The sequence below is a fragment of the Aythya ferina genome (assembly GCF_964211825.1).
Source record: "Aythya ferina genome assembly, chromosome: 13".
Classification (NCBI taxonomy): domain Eukaryota; kingdom Metazoa; phylum Chordata; class Aves; order Anseriformes; family Anatidae; genus Aythya; species Aythya ferina.
This window is the reverse complement of record NC_140311.1, coordinates 15,508,963-15,534,832: the sequence shown is the minus strand read 5'-3', so window position 1 is coordinate 15,534,832 and position 25,870 is coordinate 15,508,963. Positions and strand designations below refer to the sequence as shown.

The following is a 25,870-nucleotide window of genomic DNA, read 5'->3' as shown; positions in this document are numbered from 1 at the left end:
TTTTGAGGAGATAAGGAGAGCCTGGTCAGGGCAGAGGAGGCAGGTACTCACCCATTCCACAGAACAGTACACCGAAAGGGAATTTGGGCACTTCCTGCTATTTTAGGGTGTAGTTGCTGCCTGCACAAGGTGATGGTGGAACCCGTAATGGCGACAAACTGGTTCATGCATCTGCCAGGACTTCAGCAAAAAGGAGCACGAATGCTGGGAGTGAACCCGTGACAGCTCACAGGGAAGGCTGCTGGGCTACCGGTGGGTGCTGAGGAATTTATTGGGGCTGCTGAGCCCTGGCCAGGTGCAGGGGCCGTGCTGAACTGGCTGTGCAGGACGGAGCTCCCCATCCTGCCCCCCAGCATCACCCCTGGCACGGCCTTGCTCCATCCAGCCCAGGGGGCTGGGAAGCTGGAGCCCCATGACCGTGCTGCTGTCGGATCCCGTGAGCACCAGGATGGGAACTGGGGTAGAAGGCTGGATGCTGGCTGGCTTCATGTCCCTTCACAGCCCACCAACACCTGCTGGATCTGAATGGAGAACCTACACCGAAGGAGCTGGAGGCACAGGACCTCCGTTGGAGGTCACGGACCAACAGCCTGGAGCCACCAAGCTGACCACCAGCCCGCAGGCGTATGGTTGGCTATCTCCTGAGTCCCTTTGGCAGTGAGATGCCAGCACCCATGGAAACGGAGCAGGGCAATACACTGATGTGATAAACCCACAGGTCCCTGCCCCAAAACGCTGCTGCTGCAGAGCCTCAGCCCCAGGTCTGACAGCACAGTGCATAAGAAGGAGGTGAAAGTGTTGGCGCCATCAGAAACACTTCTAGCTGGGGCAGAAGGGAGGAATATCAGGGTCACAGCTAGAAGTGAGTCCAGTTGGTTCTTGCTCTGACTCCAGAAGCCCAGTTTCCAGATGGCTGTTTTTTCCCCACAAGATTTTTCACACAGCCGGTTGCTGCTGTCACCCAGCTATCTGATCTGCCTTCTTCCAAGCCTCAGCACCAACCTGCTCCATAAATTCATTACTGCAGCTGGCACGAATGCTGGGGATGCCCAGATGGCTCTAGACCATCAGAGGTTGTCCTGTTCTTGACTGGGCAGCACAACACACACAGCCATCACAGACAGAAATCCAAGCTGGAGCAGCTGAAGACCTGGCCTGGGTTTTGAAACATGCTGTTTCTTTGTTGCCCTTAGTATTTCTCCAAAAAGAGACAAACCAGATTATCTAGTCATTTTGTAGTAATAACCCCGGGCACTTGATGTTATAGGGCGGAGTACCAGGAAGAATGCAGCAAGGTGAGTAGGACATAAAATCGTTGCGAGAGGTGTTTTCAGACAATGCCTCAGTAATGCCAAGGAGACCCAAGGGTTTTGATGTGACTGATTATCACCCGATAAGGAGGACTTTCCTTCTGCCTTTTCTCCCAGCTGATGTCCCATCCCAGGCTATAGGAAGACGTTGACTTTTGTATATGAAGAGCCAGAGCCAAACAGATGAGGACCGTGTCCCTACAGAGCTCCCAGTCTTAGTGTTTCCTTAAGCTGGAGGCTGTCAGGACATTCCAGGCTCTGCCCATGTCTGAAGCCTTCTGGTCGGCTGGTTTCACTCAAGAGGTGGTTGTGATGCCACCCTTCCTCCCTGAACCGCTGCAGTATCAGGTCCACCCACTATACCAACACGCACCCTTATGAAGATGCCATTGAGTCAGTTCCTGTCCCTATGGCACAGCTCTATTCTCAGAAGGGTGAGCTGTTTTCTTCCTGCGACAGGAAAATGCCCTTCTTTATTTTCCATTCTTTTTTATTTTCCATTGACATGGACGTCTGGACTGCACAAAGGGCAAAATCAAGGAGGGACAGCCCTTCTTCCTGGGTTGCTTCCAACCCCAGTGGGATTAAAGCGTTGGCTATTTCACAAAGAGGTCCATTCATCAGGTTATTTTGTCTCCCAGACAGACCTTTCAGGCCTAAAGCCCTCAGAGTCATTGACAATGAAACCAAAATTGGCCCTTCTCAGAAATCTCTTGATTTCCTTCTTTGATGGAGGTTTGGGGGCCCCAAATCCCTTCCTATCCCTCGTCTGTCACACAGCAAAGCACCAATCCTTCCCATCGAGCAGGATAGGAGAGGAACAGCACCAGAAGGGCACACTTAAAATCTCCTCTGAAGAGGGCTGGGCAACAACATTTGACTCAAACCTACATTTTTAGCAATGCAAAGTATTTTACAAATTCTTGTAATTCTTCAATTCAAATTCATCATCTCAGCATGGATTTGATCTATGATTTTTCAGCAAATTTTTGAAAGAGACCAAATCATTCTGATGGGAGTATTTTGGATTTGCTTCTTGTAACAGAGACTTTTTTTTCTCTCTCTACTTTTCTTTAAAAATGTTCTGCTTCACCTTGAATGCTGGGAAAACTGGAAATATTACAAATTCTTTTTCCTTGATTTAACTGAAACATTCTGTCTAAGTCTCCTCCTCCCTAAGTTATTTCTTTCCAGTTTGCTTGGACACGGGAGAGGTGTGGGTGGGGTGAAGAAAGGACTGAACTTAACTGAAGTCTTTCCCTGTCTTGCACCTGAAGTGGTCCCCTGCCTTGTTCTCCCAGCGTCCTGATACTGGCATCAACAATTCCTGTAACAGGCTCCACAGAGAAAGACTGAAGGAGGAAAAAATGGATACAGGCAAGGCATCTTGTGAAGAATTCAACTCCTTAAACTGCTCTTAATCTCTGGTACACTAAAATCATAGAATGTTTTGGGATGAGAGGGACCTTAAAGATCACCTAACTTGGTCTGAAGGTACTATTACATGCAGCACAGGGCAGCAGCATCCATAGCATATTTAAGACAGGGCTGTTTTCCAAGGCAAAAGGCTTTGTAATGCTCCTTTCCAGATTAATACTCCTTACCACGCTCCCTCAGATCTTGGTGTAAAATTTTTTTAAAAGTTGGTTTAGGAAAGGAACCAAATTCAGCCTTGGTGTTTATGAACTCATTAGCACTTCTCAGCAAGGAAGGTGGCACCAGGGGGTTGATGTTAGGTATTATTCTCCCTTTCCCTCTTCTCTCCCCTCCTAGAAAATGCTGCGATTTCATTCACTTGTAAGATCATTTGTGCACAGATAAGAAACCCCAAAACGCTGAAATCCATAAAACCATGACCTGCAAAGTTCTTTCCAGGTTCTTGCCACAGTTGGTAGCACAGTCCTGTGTGCCATATGACAGTTTATTGAAAATATTTTATTGATTTCTGTAAGTCAGTTTTAATAAACACCAAAGAGATACAGTAAGTGGACTGGCAAAATGAGTTCACAAACTCAATTATCTGACATTTTCTTTCTCTGCAGGAAGAGAGCCAGTTCTGTAAAGAACAAGCTGAGAAGGCACAGTTTTGCCACAGTTCACAGAGGTTTAGCTTCTCTGACTGCACAGCATTTATGCTCAAGTTCCAATAGCACTTCAGGTGAAATCAATAAGATTATTCATTGGTTTCAGCTGCAGTTTGATCAGCACCTTGCACCTGAGTCAGGTAAGAGTAATATCAACAGTTTTCAGAGGCTAAACAAGCCACTAACTGCATGGCCAGGCAGATTTTGCCAAAGAAAACTCTTTGTGTTGGTTTGAAACTTCCTGTTACTTCCTCCAGGTCAGTTACCACTCTTGTACAAAGTCTGCACTCTGGAGGAAATGTACTGTGAAGTATGTTCAGTTATGCTAAAAGGCAACAGACCAGCTTCTAGCATCTTCAAACGCAGTGCATGCGGTTCTTCTGAAATCCATACTCTGCAGAAGATAAAACAAGAAGGGAGGATCTTCCATAATGCTCCAGCACTTCTAAGGAGACACTATTGGAGTCATCAAAATGGTAATTCCACCCTCACACTGACTGTGAAATACAGAAAATGGCACCTCAGATAACAGCACTTGTGGTTAGTGTTGGTCTCTGTGACCTCTACCTGGAGAAGATACACCAAAGACAGCCCCAGCTCCCAAGGCTTCATCTATGTTTAAGAAGTTCACTGTATGCACCAACATGTGACCTGAATACACCTTCCCTTCTCCCTCACGCGTTTCTAGTTCTATGCAGTGTTTATTCCCTAACATATAATTGTGCAGTACTTCAAGATATTCTCTGCCCCAATCAGAAGGCCTTAACTCCTAGTGAAAAGAAAAAAAAGCTCCATTACTTTGGGGCCAGTCACTGATGTAACGCTTTGTCATGCCAGTGAAAGCTGGTAGTTTCCATAAGTGAAAATTTTACTTCTACAAATGGAGCGAATGTAGTTTATAAGTCGGCTCTGCACTGCACCCAAAGGTGAACAAGTCACCCCCGCAGCTGGGAAACCTCTCCCATTCCCCAGTTTCACCTCTACACCACTTTCCAGCAAACACCTCCCTTGTGAGCATGCAGCTGCTTGACCTGCATGGAGTCAGAGACGAGTGTGGTTCCCATCAGCGGAGTGCACCGGGGCAGCCGTGCCCACCCCATTTCGCACGGCATGGCTGTGGTTTGGGTGTTCTTCCTGGCTTTTTGGGGTCCCGGTACCACTGCCAGGAACCAATGAGTATTTCTTCTGCACCTGCTCCAGTATCTGCAGCACCTGGAATTAACAAACACAGCTGTAAGCAGGTTACTAATTTATTCTCCAGGTATTTAAATATGCCCTGTTCTTTTTCAAGCTGCTTGTTTGGGCATATCTTTGGGGTTACACTGTCTACTCAAAGGTCTTGGGGATAGGTGTAAATGGAGAGCCTGCTGCACAGAGACCTTGGATCTCAGAGCTTTTCCCCTGAATGAATCAGTCTGACATTGCATGGAAGATGTTCTCCAAGCACAGAGAGGTGCAGTGATGGTTGCAGGACCAGGACACAGGCAACGTGGAGCTCTGTTTTTCTGCTCTTTCATACCAGATTATGATAACTCCTCGTGCTATCACAGATTTCTTTATGGAACCAGGGAACTCCCAGTCTGAAACCCACTTAATGGAGATGTGCAAAGCAGAGAGAAAAAGAGAGCAGAAATCAGATCAGGATTAATTTTACCTGAGACTTGGGGATGATACCAACTCTGAAGAATCCTATATTTCCACTGTCAATTTTGGTACAGTCCACAACAGTAGAGGCAATATTCTCTGGGGAAGGACCATCGCAAAGAACTGCATCCACCTGAAAGGCAGCAAAATTTCACAGCAAGCTCAGGCACATAGGCTGAGAGATGACAGCTTCCACATCTCAACAGCAGACAGCTGTTAAAGGCAGCTCTGCTCCTTCCTACCCCCCCATGCCCCCATGTAGCCACTACCTGATGAATTTGGAATGAATGAACTCAATAAAATCAAAGAGAGAGCTCTATGGGATGGGTTTACATCAGATGAGGGAGTCCCATCCAAAATCAGATCTGTAGAAAACCATTTTTTTTTTTAGGAGTTTGTGGTGGGAGATTTGCACTGCCTCTTGTTTAAAACTGCCTTAAAATCATCTGCCATTAATATTTTTTCATAAGTTTAATATTCTCAGGATTTAGCAGTGAAAAGACAGCTGATTGAATGGCCATGACTATTGTACTTCCAGAACTTACAAAAGACCTAAAAGCCAGAAACGTTTTAAAGCTCTGGTGCCAGTTTTAGACCAGCCTCAGCTTTAGATGGGAATCTCCAATGGTAGCTGGAGTCCTGACGCATTCAGGCATCAGTTGTTTTATTGCTTGTACACAAAGAAGCATCTTTTTTTATTGCTCATAACATCCTGTGTTGGAAGATGAACTAACTCATGTTGCCAAGCCCTAACTACGCTGTAGCAAATAGAAGCATTTTGGTTTTCCATAAAAGTTTCTAATTTTATGCTGTTCTTTCAGTCTAGCACCAACATGAGTGACAATGACATCTTTTTAATTACACACTCTCCTATATTCTTGGTATCATCTGTTGACTTGCCTACTGGGAACAGAATGAGTGTGTTCTCACGTCCCTGTATCTTTGGGGACCTACTGGGCTGAAAATACGCAAAGCCTCCATTACCTTATCTCCCAGCTTGGCGTACACTTGGTTGTGGTGTGTTGTGTCTGCCTCTCCTGTCGGGTTAGCTGACGTGACCACAATGGGGCCAACCTGGTGGCAGGAAGATGGAAACAAGAGCCCTGAGCATGTTTTGTGGTACAAAACAGAGGAGCTGAAATGTGAAGTTCCCTGGCGAATCCCCGTGACTCTATAAAGAGCTCAGTGTGACTCTCCCAGGTAAACACCCCTTCTGCGTAGGCAACTAAAGTTGGAAGAGACAAATCCCTCCAAAACTGCGTGAGTGACTAAGACCCTGCTGATTTGGGGTTTCCTGATGTTGAATCAGGAAAGAACATTTTATTTTCAAGCAATAGCAATCGCCTAAAAGGTACAATCCCTGTCCTAGAAATGCAGCAGGGAGCAGAACAAGCAGGGTGTCACAGTTTCTCTGGCAAAGCCCAGAAATACAGCAATTAACCATGGATTTGAGCTGTGCAAGGGACAGCAATTCCTTCGTTCAAGATTATAACCTATCAAGGTTATGGGGCTGTATCCACTGCTCTTTGTAATACACCTCCTATAGCTCCTGCAGGTGGGAATAGCAGCCTATCAATGCAATTCCTTCCACCCAGAGCATGGTTGCCACTGGCCAAGCCAAAGATCAGCATTTTAAAAGCAAGACTGTGGAAGAAAACTGCCTCTCAGCACACCAGGCAGCAGCATCAACATGCTCTCATCCAGAGCTGTGTCAAGGTAGCCCGGGGGCAGCACTCAGCACTGCAGCAGAAAGTTTCCTACCGTGCTTTCTCTGCAGGTTTTATGCCAGTAAGTTGCAGCTGATCATGCATTCGCATGCTGCTGCTGCTGCCAAGAAGAGGTCATGCAGCATGCTGCAGAAGCAGCTTTCTCCCAAGCAGGGATCAGAGACCCATACAGACAAGCAAGCATCTGTCCCACAGTGCTGTAATAACCTTGAAGCTATAGCAGGATAGGACAGGCTCTAATCCCACATGTCTGGGCACCCGAAATGTTGATGTGCTCACCCCAGCATTACAGCAACACACAGACATGTTCTCCCAGGTTGTTAGCTCAGCAGCTTCTGCCTGGGTGAAGTCATGAAGCAGGGATGCTCAGAACATAGTCCAGGCTGTAACTGGTGTTGTTCTACGTTTGGGAACCTCCCAAGTTATTCTGGCTTCAAACAAGCCTGTGCTTGCAACAAAAATGTTCAAGGCAGGAAATCAGACAATGTGTCTGTTAATTATATCTCTTCTGGCATTCTGATCTGGTGGTCTGTTTTCTTGCTTTTAGCCTCTCTTCTGCAGTAAAATCAGCTACCAGCTGTCTGCATAACTCATCCCTTCTTCCTTAATGATATTTTTCTTGTGGGAGTTACTCAGTACAGCTCTTTTCACTCCCCAGAAACCACTCTGAACATGCTATCGTCCTCACTGCTCTGAGAAAAAAAGGTGAAGAGAGGTGATGTGCCAACACCCAGCAGGAGAGTGAGCTGAGTGCTGCAGTCTCTCTGTCCTTGACCCCTGCAGCAGCCCAGAAGAACTGGGCGCTGGTGGCTGACCCCACGTCTGCTCCCTGTGCATTCGAAGGGCAGGCCCCACTTGCCAGCGGTGCTGGGATGAGTGCACCCTGACCACTCACCAGGTCGATGAGGTGTGTGGTGACGGAGCAATCGGGGATGCGGATGGCAATGCTCTGAGGGGTACCGACGTATTTAGCAGAGTCCTTCATCCCCAGGAAGTCCACCCATGCACCTGCACAAGGAAGAGTGGCACAGCACTTACAGATGTACGTCCGTCCTCACGCAATGGTCTTACCACAGGTATTGCCGCGGAGCTCGTGGCATTGCAGGAAAGCATGACTTGAAGTTGGAGTTCCAAAGCCAGTGCTCTCCAGAGAGCTTGAAACTAAGCTTTTCCTCACCTCTGGGAACCACCAAGCTAATAGGAGATGGCCAGGCAGCTTCCATGAAGTCCCAGAGGAGGGGGCTGAACAAATGCTTTGCAGGTTCCAGTTGCTTCAGGCTAGAAATCCAGAGGGACATGGGGCGCTCCTGAGCCTGGCGTTTGGAGCTGTAAAGGGGGCAAGAAAAATGAGTTTGGAAGTAAGCTACACTGTCTGAATTTAAGAAGAGATTGTACTGTGCACTTAGTCACATGGTCTGAACTTTTGGGTAGACCTGTGCGGTGTCAAGAGTTGGACTTGATGATCCTTAAGGGTCCCTTCCAACTCAGGATATTCTATGATTCTATGATTCTATGATTATTTTCAAGCTCAAAAAGAAATTGTGTTGGAGAAGCCTAGAGTTAGACAAAGGGTGTGGGCTCTGCTACAGGTCAGCCATCTGTAATAAAAGTAGGATGTTTCAATAGTTGACCTGAAAGGAAGGGATGTGAATGACTGCTCCTGATCATAAATTACAAATCACGGTCTTAGCTTCTTGTGTTGTAATGGGTAAAAGACCCAGTTGCCTAAGTTCTGAGGGGTCCCAGCTGCTTAAAAAAGTATAACTAGAGTCATTTGTTAAATAAAAGAGGGATTTTAGTTGTGACAACATGTATCTACAAATATAGAGAAGGGGTGCCCCGTTTTGACATGTCTTGGTCTTTGAGTTTCCTTGTGATATCCAAACTACTGGGCTCTATCCCCTGTCCCATTAGTTTGTTGTAAGAAAATTCCAGCTCAACTGTTTCCATTTCTCATTTGGATCTTCTCCCCAAGCTTGTCACCTTATTGTTCCTAGGAAGGCTAAGCTATAAGTCTCCTGGCTCTGGGCAGCTGCTCAGTCCAGGACTCACTATCAGCTGTATGTCCTCGTGGCCTCCTCAGACTAGCCAGGGAAACCTTCAGTGGGGCAGCGAGACAAACACTTACCGGTGAGCTTTCTCCACAGCATCAGGCCGATTACAGGCTGCCACAAGCACATATACAGTATCTGTGGGGATGCCACAAGTCCCTCCGCTCTTCAGGATATCTGTTGACATGTGAACAGGGCAGAATCCCTTCAGTGACTAGAACTGAGGGGCTGTAATTCACGGAAGAGCTGTCACAGACAAAACAGCCAATTCAGTGCTCTCGTATCTCATTTTCCCAACTAACACAGTATTTCCTCTGACAGTGAATTTTCTAGCATTCATCCAAGAAGAGGTCTGGTATTTAGGGGAGATCTGAGCCACATTCATTTGGGCCAGAAGTCATTCAGCCCTGTGGGAATAGCAAGCACCTTGCTTTCTCTGTACAAAACTGTCTGTCAGCACTAGCCTGGAGGATTTGTGTATCACATATTGGATGAGCAGACAGGGATATGATACAAAACAGACAGCAGCAAAATCACTGCTAAACTGAGGAACCGCTTCTATTTCCCACATAGTGTGTTCAGCTTCAAAAGACATTTGTAACCTGGCCCACTTGGTCAAAATGCAATCAGGTTATTGTGATCTCCACATCTGGATTGGAAAAACATCCTTTCGATACTGTTCTGCTACAACATCTCCCAGAATTACCCCTCCACCCCACATTATCCCCTATACATTTCCCTTACCTGCAATTCTCTTGACTGAGGAAGCTTTCCTGGCAGGCAGGTGAAGGCACTTGGTCATTCCTCCCCCCACACCACTGAGCTGCACAAGGGGCCTACCCATCGGTAAGCAGGAACCCTCAAAGACGCTGCTGCAAAGCGCGGAGAGGAAGCAGTAAAAGCTGACCAGACCAAAGATGACCGTAGCAGCAATGTCATAGCCGACTGGAAGAGCACCAACGGCATCCAGCAGGAAGCTGACAGCAATGAGCAAGAAAGCGAGGGAGTAAAAGAACCAGGTGATGTTTAAGAACAGCGTGCAGAAGACAATGAAGCCATTGAAAAGCATGAAAGCAATGATGCCTACTGCTGTGTGGAAGCTTCTGGTCGTGCCGTAGAGGCCACCGTACCTTGCCAAGCCCCAGATGATCCACATGACAGCATAGAGAATGAAGGCACTGCTCTCCAGGGTTTTACCCCGGGCAAAGGCCACTGAGCCACCTAGAAACTTAAGGATCCCACCGGCTACCACCACCCACGGGATTACAACAGTAGCGAGCGGAGCCTGTGGGTCCCCTGTCATTGTAATAGCAAAAGAAGCAAGGACGCTGCACGCATAGCCAAGTACTTCTGCATCGGCGTACTTGGAGTACCCTAGGTAGGGAGTGTGAAGGTCTGCCCCTTCACGAAGCTTCAGGAAACTGCTGCGAGCAAGCAGGGCCCTCACAACACCCTGCCCTATTGGGATTTTGGTGCTGGCTTTCACGTTGTACAGGTGAATCAGAGCCATCAAGGCTGAGGCCACAAAGATGGCCACATCCACACCTTGGGGTCCGCCTTCAAAAAACCCCTTGGGACGGCAAGCTAATGCAATGCAGTAGGCCACATAAAACAGCAAATACAGGCCATCCGCCAGGCTCTTAAGAGTGAGGAAAAGGGCCAAGACAGCAAAAAGAATTGAAAAAACCACGAGGAATGCAGTAGGGAAGGATGGTTCCTCTGTTTGCCAGACTGGGTACAGAAGGCAATAGCCTCCTGTAAATTTCAGGATGGAAGTGAAACCGAAGAAGGTAGCCATCAGTACATCCATTGCACGGTATGACAAAACGCAGACTCCAATCTGGTAGACCCCAGCTGCCCACAGCCAGGGCACTTGTCCAATAAAAAGTTTGCTAGTGACGCCCAGGAGCCTGCAGCCAAAGACACTGGCAGACAGCAGGTTCAGGATCACACCGAAAACCGCAAAATGATTCACGCTACCACCGGTGGGCTGGAGCTGCTCATGGGCCTTATTCTTGGCCAGATCTGTGCCAGGGAGGGCAATTTTCTCTTTGGAGAGGAAATAAACAATCCTTCCCAGAGCAAAATAGCCGCCAACCAAGCAGACAATCATATAATTGCAAGCCACGGCCGAGGAACCAAAAGACGTGCTGTAGTGCATGGCAACTTCATGAGCACTGGCGAGCGAGACAGCAGAAGCAATCAGAGCTAGGATGACCTCTCTGCTAAGGAAGCCCACCACGGCGACAATGAGTAGTGCCAAAGTAAAGGTGACCAGGCCAGGCACCAAGGCATTGCGGAAATCACCGGTGTCGTTCAAAACTCCTTGCCCTTCCAGGATGAAGACCACTCCGTAGCCGCACCAGAACACTGAGATGGTCAGGCAGAGGGACAAGAACAGGGACGCATCTCTTTGGCTTCTCCGAATTCCTACGAAACAAAGGGGAATACAGGCAGAACTGTGATTTTGACAGAGTTATGGAAAGCCACCCTTATGATAGGCAGCTGTGCTACAGCAAGCACATGGTGTCTTGGAACCATGATTACAACACAAGCATGTGGCTGCACAGGTCCTGCATGATTTCAGACAGAGCTAAAATGAGCTTGGGTCAGTCCGCACGGTGCCCAATTACACAGTGTAGACATGACTATAAAGACTCCCTCAGAACTGTGTGAACTCACAAGTATTTGTGCCTCTCCCAGGCTGTCTGATTTGTAGTGGAAAAAATACCAGCTTCCAACCTGGGATTTTCGTGTTCTCACTGCTCCAAGTCACAAAAGGAGAAATAATTCAGCATTCATTCTAAAGAGCATGGACTTTGTTATAATAAGAGATTTTTTTCCTCTTAGCCTCACATATTGACAAGCAATTTCAAACCATAGATGCCTAAACTAATTTAAGAAAGCTTGGGGACAGTTTTTAGAGAAATTCACTCTCATTTAGCATATATTCACTTTCTTATATACAGAGAGAGTTTATTCACTTTGTTAAAACTCTCAAAGATTGTGATGGAGCATTTGTTCAAAACTAACATTTATTTCTTTGGTTACTTATACAGGAAAAATGTGATGTGCTGATTGAAAAAAATGATTGTGAAAAATGTGTGTGTGTTGATTCCCCAAGCAGAATGGATCAGTGGTCTGGCAAAGCTGACACAGTTCATATAAACCTGTTGGCAAGGCAGACCAAATACTTGTGAAGCTATAGGAGGGGGAGGCCTTGAAGCTGGCCACCCTCCGAGTCTTACCTGCATACGCCAAAAGTGATGATAAAATCAACAGAAGGACTCCTAAAGCTGTGCTGGGGATCACGGGGGCTGCTCTGGGTATACTGTAGAAATGCACTGCCAGCAAGAGTGATCCTGTGTGTGAGAAGGGAGGGGGAAAAAGAGAAAGAGCTTGTAAACTCTGGACCCTAAAAAACAGGAGAGAACCAGAGTGACAAGAGCAGGGAAAAGTGAAAAAAATAACAGTGCAAGATCTGCAAATAATGAGATCTAGAGGGAGGGTGTTGTAACTTGGTTTGTGTCACCTCTTTCTGGGTGCCCAGTTTTAAGAAACTTGAACTTATTTGTGTTTGAAAGTGCTCCGCCATTGTTGGATAAAGGTAAAAAATGGATCTCAGATTCCAGTTATACAAAAGGCAGACAGACAAGCACACACACTCTGAAGACAATCCCATAAGCCTTGTAACTACAGAAAACTAGCCTAAAACTGAAAAGCAGCAGCACTCAGAAAGATGAAATGCAAAGGAGGAAAAGAAAGGGAGTGAACACAGAAAACAGCAGCAGGGAAGACAGAGAGAGAAAAGGAAGAGAGGAAAACGCATCCAAATAAAAATCATTTATGAAAATGACTATCAAAAAGTTTTGATTTGCTTCCAACTCAAGATGGATTGGGTACAAGAATTCAGGCCAGCGTTTTAAAGCCAAGACAAATATTTTGTTGGCTGCTGAACCAGGCAGAGGGATCTCCGGATCTAAAAGTTTTACCCAAGCGGAGAAGATTCAGAACAAACAGACGTTTTAGCCCCTTCAAAAAGGGGGTTGTCCATGAAAGCTAGTCCCAACCCCATCCTCCCATGCCAAGAAGACTCGATCCCTACCTGCGGAAATGCCCAAGAGCCCTATGGAGTAATGCAGTGACTCAGCTTTTCTGACTGCCATCGCAGAGTCCGCTGAAGACCCAGATGCGGGCTGAAATGCTGCCTCTCTTTCCTCCCTAGCTCTTTATAACCAAACCAACTTCACTGGCCTGTGTTCCTCCCTGCTCTCCACCCCTTTTCCCTACAAACATCTTCTGTTAGTGTGCCTTTCTGCATGCGGGAGGAAATGCAAATGAGTTTCTTGCTGCAATAAATTTCAGTCTGTGAGTCAGAATGGGCTGCTGGTAGCTCCCTCCAGGGGCCTGTTAATTTTACTGTTGATTAACCCTTGTTAAAAAAGACACTTGAAAAATAACGCTGATGGTTTATTACTATTACTGCCTTTTTGCTATTGCCAGTACGGAAATTACACTGGTTAAAATTAAGGGTTTTTTAAAGAATCCACCTTGCTGGAGCAAACAAGTACTTTGCAAGCCCAGGAGCTCCCCGGGGACCAGTTATTTCTCCTCACACCGGCTGTGGTCCTGCTGTTTGTCCCTGTCACAGCTATGAATGCCTGGCACCACCGTCCTGTGCTGGGCAAGCCCAGGGCATATTCAGTACCATTCCCTTAAAGGTGACTTTTGTCCATGTGCCGCTCCATGTCTATCTAATCGAGCCTCTCTGCGCACACTCCCAGGGAACTCCTCCTAATTCCTGAGTGGCTTTCGTGAGTGAGGAGTGTGAGCTTAAAATCTGGAAGAGTCTTGCTGGCTTTCCAGGAGAACTGTGCAGGCAGTGAAGTGAGTACCAGTCATTCCCACAATCGCTGCTGTATCCCCAGGGTGATATAAAGGACCCATGGAGAATACGTGATCAGGCCATAAAGGTCTTTACCCATGAAGGAGGCCACAGAAAGCAGTGGACAGTGGCCCAGGGTTGTGATGAGATCATGTCAGTCACACGTCAGGGGGGAATCCAGAACAGTCCCAGACTGGATCCACAGCTAATGCCAAAAGATGCTGCTCCTCCTGCTTGCTGAGCCACATGGACTGGGGTGCTTTCCTTCCCCTGAACACCTGGATCCCTACATTGGCTCCCAAACCTTCGTGATTTCTTCTCTGCTTTGGAGGATAACCTTGAAGAAGAGCTTTGGGGAAAAGGGTTCCTTCACACTCATCTTTGTTAGAATATTAACACAGATTAAAGCATGGTATTGAGGTGTGGAGGTACTCCCATGCAGAATGGAAAAAAACTCTGCCGAAAAGTATAAACTATCAAGAATACATCTGTTGCAGATTGATCTTTAGGCTCAGTATGTCTGTTGAGATAGACCTGGTCACATAAGGAAGCACTGGAACAACCCTGTTTTGCCTAGTTACACCTAAACAATGAATTCAGTGAGGGGAACCAACACAGTCAGTTTGCAACACGCAGAGCTCGGTGATGTGGTTTGCAGGAAAATGTAAGTTTGTTTAAATATCAGCCTTTAGCGATCTTTGTTCCATCAATGATGGGACTGGTCTCTAACCAGCTGAAGGAGGAAGAAACTATTCGACTACTGAATTATGTTCAAGTCGCAGCATGATTCAGCTATTTTTTCAAGTAAGAGGAAATGATGCATTTCTAAATCACATTCAGAATACCTCAGATATGAAACCAAGCAGCAGGGAAAAGGCTTTGGGGATTTTCTCTACTTATCTCATAGTTTAATTCCCATTCTGGATAATAAAAGTCCTTTCTCCACCCACCAAACAGGTGGTTTTTGTTCCTGTTTGTATAGTCAGCAGCTGTGAGTATGTAGTGCCTGATTTTTTAATCAGCTTTTTAATCAGTTTTAGGAGATGCATGCAATAAATGAAGTCACATATATCAGAAAAGAGTACCTTCCTCATGCCTGCTATGACTAAGGAACTTGCCAAAACACTATTTCATTATACACAGGCTATATTTCACATCTCTTCCAAATATGACAGACCTGAGAATTTTTTTTATAAATTATCCCTGAAAAACTTTCTTCCCCCAAGTTGCTTCAATTCTGTTGTTCTCTAAAGAATGGCAAGATAGCCTTAAGAGGCTATGTTTATTGCAACAGTGCAAAGCTGAAAGAAAATGGTTCATAATCTTCTCAGGTATAAGCATATCAAGGACAAGGGAAGATGGGTTTCCACATGAGCAAGGGAACTTCCCCATCGCATGCTGTGAATCTTGCAGGCAGATATCCCTATCGAGGTCAGGGGTCTGCCAGCTCTTGCAACCATTCTCCTGGTAAATGATGTTGTCACGTTCTTAGAGAGATGGTGTTGTCAATGAAAAATCACATTATTCATTTTTAACTGAGGACCTGAAGGCCAGGAAACAAACTGGCCACAAAGCTTCAGCTTTTCAGAGATGGGGTGGGAGGCTGAGGGCATTTAAAGTCAGAAAATGAAATCTTGCTGTTAAAATACAGAGGCTGCTGGTACAATGTAGGGTTTAAAAATGGAGCACAGAGAGGAACTGCACTGGCTCAAATACTTGCTGTGGGCTGGCTCCCTGTGATGCCATCTTATGCACAAAAATTTGCTGCTTTAGTCTGAAACAGAATGGAAAATCGACAGCCGAGAAGGAAAAACACAGCTGCTCTGTTGTACAGGTCGCGTCGGCTGGGGATGGTTTGGAGACAACGTGCTGGGAAGGAGGTCTGCAAGGGAGCAGTCAATTGAGGAAACAAATAATATTTACATGCCCTGCCCGTGGCACTGGAAATAAAACCTCCTTGCCAGTAAGAAATTCAGCCCAACCCTCCTGGCCCCACCTGCTCCTGGGGGAGGGATCATGCTATAAAAGGCTCCAGGCAGGGCACAGAGATGCACAGCAAATTGGGACTCTCTGGGGACTCCTCCTGCTCTGCCTGTGACCATGGGGAAGAAAGTGGCTGTCGTGCTTGCTGGCTGTGGGGTGTACGACGGGAGTGAGATCCATGAGTCTTCTGCTGTGCTGGTGCACCTCAGCAGGGAGGGGGCACAGGTAAGAGGCACCTGGCAGGCTCCTGCCCCATCCTTTTGCCCTTGCTCTGCTTTTTATTCGCCCTCCCCTCGCACAAAGCACTCTGCTGTAAGGAGCTTTGCGTCTTGCCCGACAAACCACGAGCTCCCCGTTGCTGCTGGGGTAATTGCAAAGAGTCAATGACTGGAGTCAAAGCAAGCAGCACGGTGTCAGGGCTGCCACAGCAAGCAGGGACAATGCCCCGCTCTCTGCTCTGCTCTCCCAGATTTGCTGTGTGAGAGGATTGCCCGAGTGCTGAGCACAGAGCTCAACCATTCTGCCAGCTACACAACCTCTGAAACAAACTTTCTGAAATGAATCTATTTTTGGCTTGCATTTCCTCTTTCTCTTCTCTGGTATTTCTGTTTCAAAGGCTACTATTGACTCTGGTTGCTTGAAATTCATCCTTTTGGAGCACTGAGGATTAAAACGGAAAATAAGATGAACGCAGAAAATAGAGTTCTTGTGAGTTAGATCGGAGAAAGGGAAAAAATGTGATCTTCAAGCACCAGCTCTAATAATGCAATCAGTGACAACAATAACTCTTAGAGTCAAAGAGTAGGGAGAGAAGCCCCGGGTAATGCTAACCTCGCCTCCGAGCTGCCCACAGATCTGGGTCAGAGCCCTTCTCCTGGAAATCAAGCTGCTCTGCCGAATATGAAGGTGCAGTGGTGATTTCCACGTGCTGCAGAGCCTTCCCACCCAATTCCAAAGCCTTCAAAGTGCGTATTCACTTCGTGGACTAAAGCTGAGACTTGTCCAAAACTTTTCTCCACTCTCTGTAGTTTTTCTTCTTTTCCCTCTGTCCGGAGCTGCCGTGGCTCTCCCCCTGCCTTCCCCTCGGCTGGCACACTCAGAGCACTGCCCTGCACTCATCCCTTGATTGGCAGGGACCTCTAGTGGAGGAAACTCGGGCATCATTTCCCCCACACCCTTTTAATTTTCGCTTCTGCTTGCCTGAGGAAACAAATTTTGTGTACAGCCACCAAATCCATCACCTGCCTGTTTGCCATCTTCCGCTCTTCCTTTCTGCGCGTGAGCTTGAAATAATTCAGAAGGAAGGCGAGACGCTTTCTTGAGAGGGAAATACTCTGCCTGTGGGAAGCCAGCGGGCGGGGAGAAGAAACTCAAAGTCCTGTCTGAGGGTGGTGGGTTGACAGCAGCTTGCAGGGTGCTGGGTGCTCAGCACCCGTACGGGATGACCGGCTGTGTGTGGGCAGCACTCGGGCTGCTGCAGCAAAAGGTGATTGCTTGGGATGAAGGTGGAAAATTAAGAAATGGGATTCACACGTGGCTCTTGCAATGACTTGTTTTCCTAGGAAGGAAAGGGGTGGCTGCTCCCTTTCCACCACTTCAGCCCCCCCCCAAAATAAGCAGTGTGGGCTATAGCCTCTGCCAAATACCCTCCTTCCTTTAAGGTGGGGGTAAATGTTTGTGCAGAAGCTAGAAAACAGCTTTTTTTTTTTTTTTTTTTTTTTTTTTTTTTTTTTTTTTTCCTCTTTATAACAATACCTTCCTATTGCCACTATCAGATAGAAGTGAGCCTGAAGGCCACTGAAATCTCCAGCAAAGTTCTTTCCTAACCAAGAAACACAAGCATTTTAGTTTGCTACCTGTGGTCTTTAACATGCTTAGGATGCATGCCTGAAGGATAACAGACCTTCCCTTCCCTTCTCAGGTAGAGGTTTATGCTCCTAACGTTGACCAGATGCATGTGGTGGACCATGTGAGAGGACAGCCAACTCAGGAGAAGCGCAATGTGTTAGTTGAAAGTGCCAGAATAGCCAGAGGCAACATCAAGGACCTGGCTAAGCTGGACGTGAAGGGGCTGGATGCCCTAATAATACCAGGTAGGAAGGACAGCACGTGGGGTCTGCATGCCTGGGGTCTTGGGAGCAGCTTAAATATTCATGAGCCTTGAATGGCATGGGAGACATGGGCTGGACAGGAACTGGGCAGAGCACTGGCAAGAAGATAAGCTGAGAGATGGGACCGGCAGAATGGCCATCTTCCATCTGTGTTTACATGTACATCCATCAGAAACAAGCTGTCCCCTCCCTCATCGACACACTGCCCTCTGGGGAAGAGAAGCAGAAGCTGGGACACAGAGGGGGGTGACTCAAAAGGGAAAAGCCTGATCTTTTTTGAAAGATTCTTCGGTGAAAGTATGACCAAATGATTTCAGTGGGAATTGATGAAGCCTGGAGTGAGGACTAAAAGACAAGTGAAAGCCTGTCAGCGTGCCCCACCATGACAGGGTGAAACAGCACTGATACCTCTCCAGTTCGGTTCTGTTTAGAAGCAGAGGTGGTGCTTTGGAGTCTTCTCTCATGGCAGTCAGGAAACGAGAATCTTCAGTGGCTCACAATGGTTTAGCTTTCTTCTGTCAACATTGGGCAAATATTTCCATCCAACAAATCCATTTTAGCATTCTTACAAAGCATATCCAACAAAAATCCTGCCCTGGAGTACTAACCTTTCTGTTTCCTTTTTCTCAGGTGGCTTTGGAGTGGCTAAAAATCTGAGTACTTGGGCCACCCAAGGCAAGAACTGCACAGTATCCCAAGAGGTGGAGGATGTCCTGAAGGCATTCCATGCTGCCAAAAAGCCCATCGGCCTGTGCTGCATCTCCCCAGTGCTGGCAGCCAAAATCTTCCCCGGCTGCGAGCTGACTGTGGGTCACGACACAGAGTGTGAGAAGTAAGTAACTGTGTGGTGCTGATGTATAATCACACCACGGAGATCACAGCAAGGCAGTCTCTCCCCAGTATACATAGGACCACAGACTAGAAGTTCAGCAGATCCTAGGCAGGAACGAGATGGCTGCTGAACACATGGTAGTGTTATGAGAGGTAGGGATATGATCTGTCCTTACCCATTCATCTGTCCTTACCCATCCATGAAAGCTGTGACCAAATTCTTCCAACAGCAGGGAAGAAACTATGATGAAACCACTAGGCTAGGAAGCTGGTGAAGAAACCAAACCAAAAGGAAAAGTCTAGAGGGTGCGTTTAAGCAGCAGAACAGCTATAGTGGAACATCAAGGCTTTATGTTGGCTTCACTTCAGATTTTTAACTCGCTGTAATCTGGACGCTTTCTGGCTTCTACAGTCCTAGAGAAATTCTTCTGATGGGAAAAGATTTACAACTTATCAGTCAGGCTTTTTGAAGGGACCATCTTATCTCTGTAACAGCCTAGCAGCTGTTGCTGCAAGGCACAACCAGGCTTTTCACTCCAGGCCTCTTTCAGATCTCTCTCTGCGATGACAGCTCCTCTGCACAGGGTTTCTTTTCTTTTCTTCTTCTAGATGGCCTTATGCAAAGACTGCTGAGACCATGAAGGAACTTGGCTGCAAGCATGTGAACAAACATGTCACTGAAATTCACGTGGACGCGAAGAACAAGCTGGTGACCACCAGTGCCTTCATGTGCAATGCCCCCATTCACGAAATCTACGATGGTATCGGAAAAATGGTGAAAGAAGTGGTCAGACTTGCCTGAATGCCACAAAGCCACAGAATCCAGCTCCTCTGGAGAGCAGGCGCTAGGCCTTGCACTTCCCCTTTCATACCCACATGTCAAGAGGCAAACTGCTGCTCGGAGTTCTTCCCCCCATGGCCCACTGGTAGCCCCTGAGGAGGGAGAACTGGAGCAATGTAAGCACTGGCATGCTTTGCCAAGGACACGCCACTTACTGCGTTGATCACGAGCTGGCAGTAACTGGAGTGTCACATGCAGTGGGCTCACACGCAGCCACTGTCACTGGTTCTGAGCAGTTGCCCGGTCATTTCAGCCATGCCATGGCTGTCCCGATGTATCACCATGAGCAGGAATTGGTCTGCTTCCCAGATTTGTTATAAACCCATCTCTCCCTACACATGGCCACCTCACAGAATGGATGAATTAGTGGCAAAAAGAACGTGACTCTGGTACCGAATAAAACAGATGTATTTTACATGCATTGAATTCTGCTTTTATTTTTGCCCTCCTATGAGGAACTGCTCTTAGTGGTTCTGGTTGGCCAGTGAATGGGGAAAATGGTATGGAAAGAAGCCACTAGTAACAAACTCCACTTGCTTTCTTAGGATTTGTCAGAACTCAGACTTGGGCATGAATGACAGTGGTTGGTGAAAACAGAAGTAAACCAACATTAGCATGAAGGTTTAGCAAGAAGTGGTTAAGCTCTTGTATTAACCCAAGACCCGTTATGGCAGCGTGGAGTATTTTGGAAGCAGCCTAGCCAGAAAGAGTTGAGGGTGAGACCTAGGGCTGCAGTTTCCAGTCTCTCCCATTCTCTAGAAAAATTCTTAGAAACAATGTGGAAGCAACAATTCTGCATCCCAACAGGGACAGACAAGATACCAGTCTAGCTCAAACTAGAATGGCAGGCTGTAAACTGGTTGGGTGATTGCGAAGTCTGGCAAACAGAAGTCACTAAGAATAGCTGAGCATCCCACTGAGCTGTTCAGATAGCAAGCCAGGCACGGATTTTTAGGGCCAGAAGGAACCATTTGTCTGCGTAATCTGACTGCTCTGCAGGAGCTGTAAAGAGCACAGTAACTCACATTTTACCGAAGCAAACCTGCTGAGAAGGCTCAGTTTTGACTTAAGGATACTGCTGTACTATTTCATAGCTCATTCCCACAGTTAATCAATGTTATTTAAGATAAACCATGGCTTGTTTCTCTCACAGTTGAAGAGCTTACTTTCAGGAAAATGCAGGTTTGTCTCCATTAGATTCAAAAGCTTTTTAGTGGTAGCTGATATGTTCTTCTTACATAGGCTCTTATCCTACGTGAAGCATTATATAATCATTACAGACTGAGCTGTTAAATTCTCTCAGTGTAAGACATTTTTTCTAAGCCAACAATTATTTTCTGAGGCTCTTCTAAGCAAACTCTTCAGGCTTTTTATATCCTTTCCAAAACACTGGCATTTTGCACTCTCAACAAAATGGGAAGATCCTTCAAGACTCCACCTGTGACCAGAGTGGAAGGAATTAGCCCATATGGTGCAGTGGAATAGTAAAGAAGGACTCAGGTGCTTTTGGCAGGGACAGAAAAGCCTAGAGTAGCATGATAGGACAGTTTTACCCCTCTTCCTTAAAACAGAGAGCTTATCCAATCACTCTTTTCTGTGTTATTTTTTCCCCATTGCTACTCCTGCCAATCATTTTAAAGCTGCTGCTCACCTTCCACAACACTTAATAAAGGTATAAAATTCTTCAAAGATATAAAGGACCAGCCAGTTTCGGGACAGTAGCTGCCAGGAGGAAGAGGGAATGTTTGCTTGGCATGAGAAGTCCACAGTTCTCTCGGTCCTTCAGCAATCCCCCAGAGAGGACCGTGCTGAGTATCCCAACCGCAGAAGAACGTTCGGTCTAAATCTGCATTCCTAAATCATTAGGAAGGAAGAACAAATCCATGGGAGACCTGACCTCATTACATCTTACATCTACGTAGCTGCACAGTCTTCTTCTCTACTGCTGTTTCTGAAGGGAAACCCAAAGCCTAAGATATTTATTACCTTACAGAAAGTAACCGCTCCCAAGACCTCAAATCTTGTCTTTTACACAACGCAGGAGATCAGGAAAGGCAGAGAAGTTGCTTCTGTAAGTGGTAACATCTGAGAGTTATGAAGGATTTTCGGAGGTTAAGAGTGTTTTGACCAACTTATCAGATAGGCTGAAAAGCTATAGGATGCAATTACAACAGACAGAACTCCAGGGGCTAGCTGCAGAATGTGAATTAAGCTCAACCTTCAGAACCAAGCCACACAGACACACAGTTAGTAGCAACACTGTTTATTGGCATGTGGAAAACTGCTTGCAGTAATGGAGCAAAATCAACACCAAAGATGAAACATTAACAATATCTTGGTAGGTTTTCACACCCAAAAAAAGCGACAAACTAAAAATAATGAAGTTGGAGAAGAGTCACATTGCAACCAGTCGCTTACAACTGAATGGGAGAAAAAAAAAAATCACAGCTACAGATCATTCAGCGTCAGAATCCGCAGGAACTCCTGTTGATCCACTTCCCCATCTCCATCCACATCTGCTTCATCGATCATCTCCTGTGGGATAGCAAAGATTTGGGAGACCAGATTAGGTGGGATCTGAGAGGGTGGAGAGGCCACTAGAGCCTGGTATTTGCCACTGATGTTACCACTGAAGGTCTCAGGTCTTCATGTTAATGTAATGCAAGACAGACTTTGTGCCCCTTGCAAAGCAACACGGCACAGTTCCCCAACCAGTAAGACATTCCCCTCCCTCCCCAGGTAAAAGGAATATGTCTTTAATTCACAAACCTGCAGCTCCTCATCTGTGATGTCTTCTCCAACCTCAGTAGCCACCAGCTTGAGTTTCTCAAAGGAGATCTTGCCAGTGCCATCACAGTCAAACAGCTTGAAACCTTTCAGGATCTCCTTTTTTGAATATGGCTCTGCCTTAGCAAGGAAATGAAAATGTCATCATGCAAGCATGACATCTTACTGCTCTACAATCCCCAATCAGACACTTTACACAGCAAACATTTAGAATCAAATCCAAGACAGCATTTTGGGGAAAAAAAGGGTCATAGAAGAGGGTTATTTATCACTGTTGCTTCACCTTTGATTTTTTTTTTTATATATATATATTTTTTTTTTCTGCTGGTGTTATTGTGTATTAAAGGAAAAGTTCCAAGAAAATTTGTCAGAACAGCATGGAGATTTGGCCTGGAATATCCCGACAAAGCTTTGTCAGGAAGAGAGGGATTAGCAGTGCTACTGGAAGAGGAAAGAGCTGCCAAGAATGACCCAATGACTACAGCTAGATTTTATTTAAAAAGCAAGCCATGCCTACGCTGGCTCTGACTGCCCTTAGTCACCTCACACACAGGCACTACACACAGAAGCCTGCAGTTAGGTGTGGGCTTTGACCGAACTCCAAAGCATTACTAGGGGGAAAATGTGGATCTTCACTTAGCTCTTAGCCCAAGCATACACACCCTGGCAACTATGATAGCATGGACACAGGAATGGCAACGCCTGCTGCGCTCCAGGCAGCCCCCAAAGCCTTGCAATGAAAACACAAGGATGAGAGAGGCAGAACCAGGCACGCTGGTGCTCTTGGAGAACAGCCTCAACATGCAGACAGGCATTAGAGGATACCAAGGGTCTGAGCCACAGGTATCCCAGGTGGGTGATGCAGTTTAGGGGATGTGAAGCAAAAGGCTGGTATCGAACAGCAGCTCTGAGGACACTCCATAAGCAGGAGGTGCTGACAACACCAATGGGCACAGGGGAATGATTTCTCTACAGATGGCAAAATTTTCATGTTCATCCAAGGTGCGGCATTTGCTCCCCGCTGTCTTGATTTTAAGAAGATCAAGAACTGTGTGACTATAAATGCAGATGGAAATCCCACGTGCAGAGGTTTAAGGAAGGGAAAATGGGGGCTGCACCAATTCACGTTGCGCTCGTCTCTGCTGTGGTTTGAACACTAACAGCAGGACTCCTTCCTGGAGGTTTCTGGGCCCTTCGGTTCTGCAGGGAAAACCCCTGGTGCTGTGCGTGTCCCAGCACTCAAGGCTGGGGAGGAGCCGTGTGCTGAAATCTCTACCTGAAGTGGCCGATCTGCGCCCTCTACAGTTGGCAGAAAAAGGCAGGAGGGGTAAAGACAACTCACCCCGGGGCAGGTACCTAAAAGAGTTCGGCTGAGACTCCTGATGCTCCCCTGCAGGGAGCCAGAGTTACCCAATCTACTGCGAGTACCTGCAGTGTAAAGTTAGGCAAGAGGAATTTCAGTCTTTGCGACCAGCTGGGCTCACACACCATTTTCTGAGCCATCACCTGCAGAAATGACTCAAAGTTTATCTTCCCTGACCCTTCCTCATCAACTTGAGAGATAATTTTCCTCATCTCCTCTTTCCTCAGTTCGCAGCCCAGGGCCCTCATGGTTATCTGCCAAAAGAGAAAACAGGCCCATGTCTGTGTGCAAATCAAACAGAAACAAAGAGGGAAAGATGTCTGAAACAAGCAACATGCAAATTGAGGGGAAAACAAAACAAAACAGAACTTTTTGCCACGTTGGAAATCATATGCACAGATAACCGTACAGACAGCTCGTCACTGTGCAGACATCAGAGTAGAGCTCCCCCAGGTCTTCTGACTTTGCAGTGAACCCGGGCCCATGGCAACAGGCTACACATGTTCATGAGGCTATCCTTAATAACTTACCCAATTAAGAAATTTCAACCCCCCCCCCCAGACCAGTTCCAGATACTCTCTTTTGCCCTTATATTGCAATTTATTAACCCAAACATGTGTTTATCAAGCCAAGCAGATAAAGGAGTTGCTCAAATCAGCCTACTGAAAATAACCCTGCTTGGAATGTGAAGGTTATCTCAACTCTTCCAGATTCAGGTTGTGACTTTTCGAGGCACAGTCTCTGGTAGCAATTCCTGCTTGCTGCATGCACACCCTCCACCACTTCCATCAGCCCATTTTTGCTCCCCTGCCACTAAGCCCTGCATTCCCCTCCACCCCAACAGTGCCAGGAAATTAATATATACTTACTTACATATGAATATATATATTTTTTTGTATTATGGTTATTTTCACCTGGAACACTTTTCCCATGGAATTCCCTCTCCGCTTCCACAGTTTGCTCTGACAACTGTGCATAGGGCAGAAACAAAGAAGCAACAAAAAGAAGTGGGCAGGACCTGTGCTAACTAACCCAGCTCTCAGCACCTCTGCGCAGACACGAGCTGGGGCAACTCCCTTCTCCACGTGAGAGGGAAGGAGCTGTGCGCAAGGTATGTGAGGGGCAGAGCAGGAGAGGGGCGTACAGAGCACAGAGCGAGCCATTCATCCACTGTTGTGTCCCTAGGGAAGGGTGTTCTGTAGCTGTCTAATGTCAGAACTACAGGGTTGTGGAAAATTAGCAGGGAAGAGCTGCAGGCGAGGGCCAAGGAGAAGGAAGGCTTCAGTCCCTCCTAAGAATACCTGGCTAAAATGTTGGCACAACGCTTACTTCACTGCTGGCTGCGTGACAAGCCCGAGCTCCAGCAGCAAGGTCTGAGAGCACAGTAAGCGGTCCAAAAGCAATAGGTGGCAAACACTAATTGCTCTGTAACAGCTCCACAACAGGTGGAGCTTGTAAATGATTAGCCCTGTTTGCAACATTTCTGTTTACCGCCTGTCATTTCTATTTGACTACTGTAATTCAGGTTCCAAGTGCAAGCTCAGTCACAAAGCGAGCATGTCATTCCTCTCGGCCAGAGGGGACCCGAGCTGCGGATCAGGGTTGCTCAGGCTGCAAACACATCTCCGAGAGCAGCACACCCAACGCCCTTCAGCTACACAAGAAGTTTGGTGTCCCTTGTTAGAGGGCAGGGGGTGTTGGGCTGTCAAGAGAGCTTTACTTGTGTGTCCCATGGCAAATTGATGTTCCTTCCTGACTTGGTGGGGAAGAAAAGACAAGGTCAGGCACACACAAACCCTCACTGCTTTGGACTGAGTTCAGTCAGCAGCTGACAGGCTCTGCAGCCTGCTATGAACTCCCGCTGCAGGCACAGTATGAGCACAGCAATCATTATTTTCCCTTTGTGATACGGGTTATAAGGCTCGGGGCAGTGGCACCGTGGCGAGGAGCTGCCAGCCAGCCCTGCCCGCGCCCTGTCTCCCCCAGCCCCTTGCCTTCAGGTCCCCGACATCCATCTGCCCCGAGCCGTCCGCGTCAAACAAGTCAAAGGCCTCCCGCAGCTGCAGCCGCTGCTGGTCACTGAGGGGGAACGAGGTGCGGGGGGCAGCCCCGCTCCCTGCTGCTGCCTCCCCGGGCGCCATGGAGGGACCCCAAGACCCCTGAGGGGCTTCTGAGGGTGGCCCCCACCCAGCACCGTGGCAACCGTGCTTCTTGAGAACAGGCACTGCTTGGTTCTCGAGATTTGTTTTATTT

General features: G+C 47.1%; 3 protein-coding genes across 13 annotated transcripts; 1 reads left to right on the top strand and 2 right to left on the bottom strand.

Annotated features, from left to right (window-relative positions):
* Positions 1-3,047: 3,047 nt before the first annotated feature.
* On the bottom strand, positions 3,048-13,032 carry LOC311444111 (uncharacterized protein). 2 transcript variants are annotated; one of them, XM_084534991.1, is made up of 10 exons: positions 12,922-13,032; positions 12,065-12,178; positions 9,561-11,246; positions 8,894-8,993; positions 7,943-8,091; positions 7,661-7,773; positions 6,023-6,112; positions 5,049-5,171; positions 4,426-4,606; positions 3,048-3,891 (listed from the first exon to the last, which is right to left on the bottom strand). In XM_084534991.1, exons 1-9 carry the CDS (start codon positions 12,980-12,982, stop codon positions 4,436-4,438), a joined length of 2,607 nt encoding a protein of 868 aa, XP_084391117.1. In that variant the 5' UTR covers positions 12,983-13,032; the 3' UTR covers positions 3,048-3,891; positions 4,426-4,435. The 2 variants fall into 2 exon arrangements, with proteins under 2 accessions (XP_084391117.1, XP_084391118.1); XM_084534992.1 differs by having other exon boundaries at positions 3,048-3,788.
* A 2,616-nt stretch (positions 13,033-15,648) lies between these two features.
* On the top strand, positions 15,649-19,882 carry LOC311444112 (glutamine amidotransferase-like class 1 domain-containing protein 3, mitochondrial). The gene is made up of 4 exons (XM_084534993.1): positions 15,649-15,909; positions 17,606-17,777; positions 18,426-18,627; positions 19,236-19,882. Exons 1-4 carry the CDS (start codon positions 15,802-15,804, stop codon positions 19,426-19,428), a joined length of 675 nt encoding a protein of 224 aa, XP_084391119.1. The 5' UTR covers positions 15,649-15,801; the 3' UTR covers positions 19,429-19,882.
* Positions 19,883-21,714: 1,832 nt separating this feature from the next.
* Positions 21,715-25,517, bottom strand: LOC311444109 (centrin-1-like). 10 transcript variants are annotated; one of them, XM_084534984.1, is made up of 4 exons: positions 24,487-25,517; positions 23,683-23,871; positions 22,237-22,374; positions 21,715-22,002 (listed from the first exon to the last, which is right to left on the bottom strand). In XM_084534984.1, exons 2-4 carry the CDS (start codon positions 23,863-23,865, stop codon positions 21,916-21,918), a joined length of 408 nt encoding a protein of 135 aa, XP_084391110.1. In that variant the 5' UTR covers positions 23,866-23,871; positions 24,487-25,517; the 3' UTR covers positions 21,715-21,915. The 10 variants fall into 10 exon arrangements, with proteins under 10 accessions (XP_084391110.1, XP_084391112.1, XP_084391113.1 ...); XM_084534986.1 differs by having other exon boundaries at positions 23,743-23,871; XM_084534987.1 differs by having other exon boundaries at positions 23,761-23,871.
* Between the last annotated feature and the right edge of the window lie 353 nt (positions 25,518-25,870).